Raw genomic sequence first — 10,019 nt, forward strand, 5'->3', positions numbered from 1 at the left:
CCTAAAATGACTATATGAATGTCCTATTTTTAGATAATTTTATCTCTAGGTAATGATTGTATATAACTTATATTTATAATATTAAAATAAACATAAAAATTAATTCAAATAAGATTATCAAATCTACTATAAACCTTTTATACGAAGAAAATTAAAAGATACTATAAAATATAAACATTGCATCAAACAATTTATATACATGCTTATTCATGACAATATGCATCGATCAATTTGCATAAATAAATTCTCCACGGCACTTATAACCAAGACAAGATAGAATTGACTCCATCTCACAGCCCAAAAACATGCGTCATCTGATCCGGAATATAAGTATATATTTTCTTGGATCTGAAATCCATGCTTATTAGCTCATTACTGCTCTTGAAGTCTTCGTGATGACTCATACAAGCTCTAGAAAACTTGACCAAGCAAGCTTACTTTGTTAATATATCTTTCTCTAATTTGTGCCTATCACTTGCATTCTTCTGGTTTGAATGATGAATGCTGCTGTTGTCTAAAGTCACCATGAGATAACAGTGCTGGTGTGAATCTAAAAGAGCCAAGTCTCATACAAGACCATGACTCAGAGAGAGAGAGAGAGAGAGAGAGCAAGTGAGATCGTAAAACGTGTCTATTGGATCTCTGCCAGTGCAGACATCAACACCACTCTACTGTAGGGAAACAAGGAACTAAAGGGAATCCTCCAATGGCAAGTCTCTGCCTTACTTGAGTCCTATGCCTACTTCAGGAACAGAGCTGGAGATATTTATAGCAATTTGGTTAGATAAATCCAAATCAACTCCGATTCAAATTATCATATTTTAATTGAATCCAATCGTATAAAGATTCAATTTATTTCGATGTTTAATGATTGGATTTGAAAATCTTACTTGTCAAACCCAACCCAACCCAACCCAACCCAACCCAACCCAAACTAATCGTACTACCATAACCCAAACCCATCATTCCGTACCCGCGACACAGACCTGCTTTGTGATTGGAGTTGCTGGTAAGTCGGAGGGACTCCTTATCCTCATATGGGACCCGATGGTTTCCTTAAGCAACAAGCCAGGTAGGTTGGCTGACGTAGCTGAAGTGTCGCTCAACACCCTACGACGAAGTGACAGCCTTCCGTTCAGATGCACCAATAAATCCAATCTAAATAAAGTGGAAGGGACAAAAGAAGCAGAGAGGAGGTAGTGCAGGGATGGTTCTGGAATTCGATCCCGCCTTCATCCAAGCCCCCGAGCACCGCCCCAAGCCCGCCGTCACCGAGGCCGGCGGCATCCCTCTCATCGACCTCTCCCCTCTCCACCTCCTCGAACAACACGGGGGACCACTGGTGGCGGGGTTGGAGGTGCTGGTGGCGCAGGTGGAGGCGGCTTGCCGTGACTGGGGCTTCTTCCAGGTGATCAACCATGGGGTGCCGCTGGCGGTGGTGGAACGAGCGTGGGCCGCGTCGAGGGGGTTCTTCGCGCTGCCGCCGGAGGAGAGGCGGCGTGTGCGGCGGAACGAGGTGAACCCGCTGGGGTACTACGAGGCGGAGAACACCAAGAACGTCCGGGACTGGAAGGAGGTGTTCGACTACGTGGTCCACGAGCCGGCCGACGCTGGTGGAGGCGTCGATAGGCTGATCGAGCTCCGCAACCAGTGGCCACAGTTCCCCCATGGATTCAGGTAAAGTTAGCTTCTGGATCTGCAGAAGGAATTACAGAGGTTGGAAATTTCAAGCTCTGCTTCTTCATCTGTGATGGATAGGGAAGCACTTATTGAGTATGCTCAGGCCACGGAGGAGTTGGCTTTCAAGCTGCTGGAGCTGATATCACTGACCTTGAGCTTGCCGCCAAAGCGACTGCATGGCTTCTTCAAGGACCAGACCAGCTTAATCAGGCTCAATCACTACCCGCCCTGCCCCTCCCCTCACCTCGCCCTCGGCGTTGGCCGCCACAAGGACCCCGGAGCCCTCACCATTCTCGCTCAGGACGACGTCGGCGGCCTCGACGTCAGGAGGCGGTCCGACGGCGAGTGGATTCGCGTCAAGCCCATCCCCAACTCCTTCATCATCAACGTCGGTGACATCGTTCAGGTGATCACTCTTCTCCTCAACTCTGCATGCGTCGAGTCCATCTGAACACTTCTCGGCAATCGCAGGTGTGGAGCAATGACAAGTACGAGAGTACAGAGCACAGGGTGTCGGTGAACTCCGAGAGGGAGAGGTTCTCCATACCCTTCTTCTTCAACCCGGCGCACGACGTGATGGTGAAGCCCTTGGCAGAGCTGGTAGACGAGAAGAACCCGGCCAACTACGAGGAGTACAACTGGGGGGAGTTCCTGAAGACAAGGGCGGACGGCAACTTCAAGAAGCTGGATGTGGAGAACATCCAGATATATCATTTCAAGAAGGCCAAGTGACGTGGGAATCTGAAGCAGTAAGATACCGATGAAATAAAATCTAGTTGAAATGTGATGTATCGAATGATAAACTGCAAAATTGGAGCTGCTATTAATATAATGCAAGTGATATTAGATAAGACTTGTTTGCATGATCATTCACTCTTGACTAAGTGCCTAAATTTTAGGGATAATTACATATTGTCCTTGTTGCTCGTAGTAAGTTGTTTTAGCAGTAGTAAATTGTTTTAGCATTTCGATTTTTATATTTTAAAAATTATATTGATATTTTTACAGCCACGAAAGTAAAATAATTATATTTCATTTACCATAATAATATTATTTTTATTGATAAAAATATATAAAAAAAGATAAAAAAAAAGGAAGTAATTTTAACGTTCGACAAACGAGGTCGGTGATGGCGGATCCATCTCACTTTGCATTTGTGTCGATGTCGGTGTAAATGCTAAGCGACCGTTACCCTCTGATCCATGCTTTTTCAACAAGTTCTACATCGTGTTCGATCACCTCTTCGGCAAGTGATCATTGCTGTTGGACGAGACCATCACCTTCACCCGTGCCTCCCTGATCATTCGTAGAATCTCCTGCATCGACAATCATTTCTTTACCTTGATTGCTATGCACACCATCGCAATGTTCAATAGTGTTGCTAGCTTCTCCTCGTATGTCTCATTCTCGAACGACCCGGGGTTATCGTCGAAGTCATTTCGCTCCTCCTCCCGTATAAAGCAGACCCCCTTCTAGGACTTGGTGGAGGAGCACGGTGCTGGCACCCTTGGTGGGTCCGCTTCGTACGAGAGAAGTCATGCTAACCCACTAGGTGGAGGAGCACGACACTGACATCCCTCGGTGGATCAACACAGCTCCTCTCGCTCAAAGCGGATATCTCCCCAGTGGAGGAGCACAACTCCTCTCGCATGGAGCAAACATCCCCCTAGTGGAGGAGCACAGCTCCTCCCACACGAAGCGGACATGCCCTTGATGGAGGAGCACGTCTCCTCCAGCACAGAGTGAACATCACTCTAGCGGAGGAGCATGGCTCCTCCTCTCGCATGGAGTGAACATCCCCCTAGTGGAGGAGCACGACTCCTCTCGCATGGAGTGAACATTCCCCTAGTGGAGGAGCACGACTCCTCCCACACGAAGTAGACCCACCAGAGGATGTCGACAACGTGCTCCTCCACTAAGTCCTGGAAGGGGGTCTGCTCTGTGAAAGAGGAGCATATAGACTCCAGCGAGGATCTCGGGTCGTTTAGGAACGAGGCATCAGATGATCTGGGAGTCGCGAGCAGAGGTGATGGTCTCATGCAATAGCAACGATCACTCGTCAGGGAGGTGGTCGGAGACGGTACAGAGCTTGCCGATGGAGTATGGATCGGAGGGCGATGGTCACTCAGCATCTATGTCAACACCGACGTAGATGCCAAGTGGGAGGGATTCATCACCACCGATGCCAGTGACATCATCGTCCACTATTGAACGTTAAAATTATCTTTTTATCATTTATTTTTTTATTTTCATCGATAAAATTAAAGGATAAATAGACCTAATTATTTTATTTTTTTAATTATAGAGATGTTAATATAATATTTTAAAATATAAGAATTAGAATACTAAAGACAACTAACTATCGGAGCAATATATAATTAGCCTCCAATTTTATTGGGGTGTTTATATTTTATTTTATTGTATATTGCTTGTAATACATCTAAGATTTGATATCCTTGCTATTGGAATCAATCATTGTTTGTTGGGCTTTGGACTACGCACACTTTGCATATGCATTTAGGCCCAGTCATTACAAAAACACGTGTCATATGGGAGGCTGCTGACAATCAAGAACTTGTAGATGGTCAGATCGCGAGTTGGTAAATATTGGAAGTTGATCAAATCATGATTGGAAGCTGATCAAATCACGATTAATTATTTTAGGAGTACTGATTATTTGAAGGAGAGATTGAGTTATTCTTGAGATTAGGATTATGATTTAGATAAGAGATTCAAATATAATTAAAATTTATTAATATAAATACTAGAAAACACTTTTGGCTGTTCTGATTTTTCGCAATACAACTAGTAGGAAATTAGAATTATGATTTAAATTAGAGATTCCAACCAAAAAGTTATTTGCCATCGTATACATGATGTTTAATCTATTGAAAATGTTTGTGCTCATGTTATACAAATTAGGGAAATAGGGATATAATAAAGATGTGTATGTTCTCATCTTATACATGATCTTGCAATTAGGATTATTTTTATTAGGTGTCACTCAAGTTGGGCAATATATTATCATGAACTTAATTGATTTTACATAACTTATGCGATACTCTTACATGTGTATTTACAAAGGATCAATCTTTCTGAAATCTGTTATAGTTCTTTAAAGGACTTGCAAAAAGAATACGAGTTAGAAGAAGTATTTAATTCATCTTATAAGTAACATTTCAACGAACAATAATGCAGATTATAAACATAGATTTCGGTTATGTGATAAATGATGCATGATAGTCTACCGTGATTAAAAGTTCTCATAAGTGCTTGCATAACACTACATCGGAACAAAATAACGAACCAACCTTAGACACTATCCCAAGGGTCCATCCAACCATGTGTCACATAGGTAGCTCTTGAGTGCTATGTTGATTGACACTCTCTACTATTCTACGAAGCTAGAAAACATTCAAAATGACTACTTGATAGTTTATTTTTGGATAGTTTTATTTCTATGTAATGACCACACATAATTTATATTTACAAGACTAAATAGGCAAAAGAACTAACCAAAATAGGATTGTCAAGCTATTACAAACCCTCTATATACTGTGCAAAATATGAACAAAATCGAAAAACATAGATATACACAAATATTACATCAAACAAAATGATATTCTCCTATACTTATTTCTTTATATAGCTTTTGAGTGTCATGCTGGTTGATACTCTACATCATCTATGGAACTAGAAAACCCCTAAAATAACTACTTGGATGCTTTGTTTTGAACAATTTTGCTTATGTGTGACTACTACACACAACTTACATTTACAAAACTAAAATAACCGCAAGAGTAAACCAAAATGGGGCTACTAAGCCTATTGCTAGCCCTCTACATGCTATGCAAAAAATGAAGAATGACACAAACATATACAAATATCACATCAAAAAACATGATATTCCCCCTCACTTATTTCTTTGATGTCATTATCAAAATCTTTTCAAACGTTACATCTTCATACCTTTGTTGAATTTTTAATTTTTTGCTCTAATTACAACATACCTCTTGAGTCCCAACCGGTCTTTGCCACTATTATTGAGTAGCTGAACTTTAATCCGCTAATACTACTTCAACTCATCAATGACTCTAACTCTGGTGTGGGGTCGATCGAGTTATGATGCTCTTGTTGATTCCTCTAAATTCGTCAAAGGAAAGACTTTCCTTATTGTGGTTAGTCTCTAAAATATCTCACACCGCTTGAATTGAATGGATGCCTATTGGAACCTTAATGAGTATCGCTTTATAGACTTTAAAATTTTTGAAGTTTTTTCTCCGTAAAATTTGCTAAGCGATTCATTTTCTACTTAGTTGTCACCTCAAGTGGGTTTATAACACTTTCAATTTCAATTGACATTCTATTATAAAATAAAGTGGACAATCTACTCTATGATAATTGATCATTATTACTAAGGACTGACAATTATCGTCTTCCACTAAGATTTTTCGAAGGGTCTTCGAACATATGTAGAGCTCCTTTATTGGAAAAATAAGAGAACTAAGATACTTGGTTTTGCTCGTTCTTTTAAAAATTGATAAGACAAAGATTGCTTGACTTTACTTGCCTCCTCGAGGATTGTATTTTATGCATCAAGTTGGTTACTAATAATTATCCTTGCCTCTATGATCTTTGCATAACTCTTTTATTTATTGATTAACTCATCTCTCATTACACGGTCTCATCATTTGTTAAACACCCCGCTTACCTTGAGCACCGTCAAATTCAGTTGTCAATGTCAAGTCATTGCTCAAACTCAACCATCTCAACTTTTGTGTGTTACGTGTTTTTTTTAGTTCACTTGTCCTTGTGGTGCCTCTCACGTGAAGGGTTGGTCATTTAGAGGCAAATTTCAGATGCTTGCTTCTTTGAGTGACTCTTTGCCTTATGTCTATACATTTGCTTTCCTTAAACAGTTATGCCTGCTAGCTATCCTCAATGAAGCCCAACTAGGTCTCCAATATTTACATGTAAAGTTTTTTTAAGTATGTTTGTTATGATATAATACCATCTATCACTGATTTAGCTAGTTTATCTAAGTTATGCGGTAATCTTACGTGTTCGTCTGCAAAGGGTTAACCTCTATGAAATTTCTTATGATCCCTTAAGGACATGCAAAAGAGAAAATAGATTAAAGGAAGTATGTAACTTGAGATCTCATAAGTAATTATTTCAGCAAACACTTGATTAACAATACAAATTACAAATATAGACATTGCAAGTTCTAAATGATTGCAAGATAAATGGTCTAAGGTGGTTTGTCATAAAAAAAGTCTCCATAAGTACTCACATAACAATGTTGTGAAACAAGATAGTGAACCAACCTTAGACACTACCTCAAAGACTCATCCAACTATGTGTTATCCAGATAACTCCTTAGTATTGTGTTAGCTGATACCCCACACCACTCCATCAAACTAGAAAACTTCCAAAATAACTATCTGGATGATATATTATTGGACAATTTTACTTTTGTACGATAACTACACAACCTACTTTGTACAAAACACATATAAAAGCTATCCAAGTCTATTAAAATACTAAATGATATAAATATACACAAACACTATATTAAAACACATATTTGTTCGTGATAAATATGCATAAATCAATTTGCATAAATAAATTCTCGACAGCACTTATAATGAAGACAGTGATAGAATTGAGGCAGCTAAATTTCTTGTTATCCTCACAGCCCAAACACATGTCATATAATCCGGAATATATGTACACATGTTCTTGGATTTGAAATCCATGCTTATTAGCTCCTTAGCTCATTACTGCTCTTGAATTCTTCCCGATGACTTATGCAAGCTCTAGAAAACTTGACCAAGCTAGCTTTATTGAGATATCTTTCTCCAAGTTGTACCTGTCACTTGCATTCTTCTGGTTTCACCGATGGATGATGCTGTTGTCTAAAGCGACCATGAGATAACAGTGCAGGTGTGAATCCAAAGAACTTAATTCGTATAGACGACCTTGACTCAGAGAGAGAGAGAGAGATAGTAGTTGAGATCGTAAAACGTGTGTATTGGTTCTCTGCCAGTGCAGACATCAACACCACTCCACCGAAGGGAAACAAGGAATTAAAAGGAATCCTCCAGTGGCAAGTCTGTGGGCGGTTGGCTCATCTGTTTCCTTGGACCAAAGAGACTTCAAAAAACCCTCTGTAGCCACTGTAAGAGCGAATCAAAGACTAGAAAGTTGAAGAACAAGTTATTGATGCTGTGGTCTCAAGGATTCTTTCTCTCCTTGTTGCTTGCTGATGCATGGTTGAATTCATGGTACCTTCACACTCACATGCTGCAACAGTTGAGAATCCTTCAGTGATTTTGACTGGTAGAAACCCGTGGCTATGAAGAACTTGGGGTGTATGTATCAAGAACACCGATAGCCAAAAAGAATGCTCCACCATCCTCGACTCCAAAGACTCTGTCGTGTAAGCTCAGATCATATTTGTCTTCACAGTGAATTCACTTCTCTACCATCCGAATTACCTGTAAAGTCATATGAACCAGTCTATGAACATGTTAAGGTATCTCATGCTTGCAAGGAATATATGAACAGTACCCAAGGATTCAAATGAAGAATTAGGCAGAAGCTTTGAAATCTTAGCCTGAGACTTAATGGTGTTCTTGCTGTGGTCCTCCATCTACCAGCAACACAGGACATGACGCTGAGAGTGATCCCCATGTACTCATCTACGACTGTTGCAAGTCAAGTGCAGGCCGCTTTCAAAAGCGTCGTAATGGGAAGAGACCGAAACACCATTCAACAGAGTTGGAGGTGCATCAAATCATCAAGATCAGAACCACACTTCCTTACCGGTGGTTGATTCTAATCGAGGACTCCTCATCTTGGACACGATCCCAACTATCCTCTTTCTTCTATCTCTAACTTCAACACGAATGGGCAGACAAATTTAGACGAGGCACAGATTTAATCCTTGTTTGTATGAGATCTGCGCAACAGCTTGCCGTGAGAGACTTCTTTTCTTCTCCATGTCGTCGATGTTTGTGTCATAGAACACCTTCCAATCTTCTGATGCTTCAACCAACCGACCGAGGTTGCACATCAGAACAATGCCTTCTGATGAACAGTGCAAGTCATTGATAAGGACTTCTGCCAAGTTCATTCATGTCAACAAAAGACGAAAGAGAAGCAATCGAAAGCCACGCAGACAAGCATCCTTCTTTGACTTGAACTCTCCCTTAAGAGTACTGTCATGCACCAAACAAAGGATCCAACACTACTTAGAAGAACACGACTGCCGCAGACTCTCTTCGACCTGATAATGCCATGGTTGACCCCTCTGCTTCGAGGCTCTATAAACAATTAGGGCTCTTTGCAAGATACTTATATAAAATATTCCTGGAGAGAGAGAGAGAGAGAGAGATTTGTGGCTACAGATGTTTGAGGACGACGTGACGAAGAATATGCTTTATTTATTCCCCAAGCAACAGCCATGTAACCTTTGACCCAAGTCAAAAAAGATTGTGCTCCCGATCTATTCTCTTTCTCTTACTGATTGCTATTAAAGAACCAGTAATGTTGTGCTTTCTCTCTTTCTCTTCCGTTGAAAAGAACTCATTCTACACATGAAAATGAAGAAAAGGGATAATTTTCTTGTTCAATAGCATAACTTGGTCAGTGATTTATGAAAATTAAGGAGATGCTGGCCTAATCTTGACCAAGTTATAATAATACAACTCTAACCCAAAAGATTATTGTAACATCAAATGTTACATGCACACATCTTAAATCCCATGATTCACTGAGCAGTCAATTGGGCCACCACATAAATATGCTGCAACAATGTCAAGTTCTTCAGCAATCATATGATGGATTGAGAATGACTGAGCAGCTCCCAGAAAGACTTCTATTTATGTTGTCTCTTATGATCAAATTAGAGAGAAAAGGTTAATGTATGATTGCTAGTATCTCATTCCCCTATTTTATAAATGTTATACATTTCAAATAAGCGAAATTTCATATCAATGATGAATAATTCATTGATAGAGTAAATTTGATTATCACTGTTTCCAGGAGTTCGATAAATAAATATATATATATATATATATATGTATTATGTGATAATTCATTTACAAAAACGAATGCTAATGGCTCCCCTGCTAGATTGGAGCTTTCACTTGTGCAATAATCTTAGAGAGTGTGTTGAGGTCATCTCATTCGTATCATTGTATATAATATACATATATTGACCACGTTGACTTGAGTGGGTTTATGCACCTCTCATTGGGGTTGTAGTTGAAATGACAAAACTACCCTTCTCCCGCATTATATCCTCCCATGTCTCCCTCCTCCATCAAGAAGTG

The 10,019-nt window shown here is 40.1% G+C and overlaps 1 protein-coding gene across 1 annotated transcript; it reads left to right on the forward strand.

The window, feature by feature from the left end:
* Positions 1 to 1,168: 1,168 nt before the first annotated feature.
* Positions 1,169 to 2,531, forward strand: LOC135678472 (protein LATERAL BRANCHING OXIDOREDUCTASE 1-like). Its single transcript, XM_065191340.1, has 3 exons — positions 1,169 to 1,677; positions 1,759 to 2,086; positions 2,152 to 2,531. The coding sequence occupies exons 1-3, from the start codon at positions 1,208 to 1,210 to the stop codon at positions 2,410 to 2,412; spliced, it is 1,059 nt and encodes a 352-aa protein (XP_065047412.1). The 5' UTR covers positions 1,169 to 1,207; the 3' UTR covers positions 2,413 to 2,531.
* Positions 2,532 to 10,019: the final 7,488 nt, after the last annotated feature.

This window comes from Musa acuminata, chromosome BXJ1-7 (assembly GCF_036884655.1).
Source record: "Musa acuminata AAA Group cultivar baxijiao chromosome BXJ1-7, Cavendish_Baxijiao_AAA, whole genome shotgun sequence".
In the NCBI taxonomy this organism is placed as follows: domain Eukaryota; kingdom Viridiplantae; phylum Streptophyta; class Magnoliopsida; order Zingiberales; family Musaceae; genus Musa; species Musa acuminata.

What these genes read in the sequence shown, in the direction of transcription:
- LOC135678472 (XM_065191340.1), top strand. Translation starts at nt 1,208, where the DNA reads ATGGTTCTGGAATTCGATCCCGCCTTCATCCAAGCCCCCGAGCACCGC. An exon ending in CAGTTCCCCCATGGATTCAG is followed by an intron (nt 1,678 to 1,758) that starts GTAAAGTTAGCT and finishes TGTGATGGATAG; the next exon opens with GGAAGCACTTATTGAGTATG. An exon ending in ACGTCGGTGACATCGTTCAG is followed by an intron (nt 2,087 to 2,151) that starts GTGATCACTCTT and finishes CGGCAATCGCAG; the next exon opens with GTGTGGAGCAATGACAAGTA.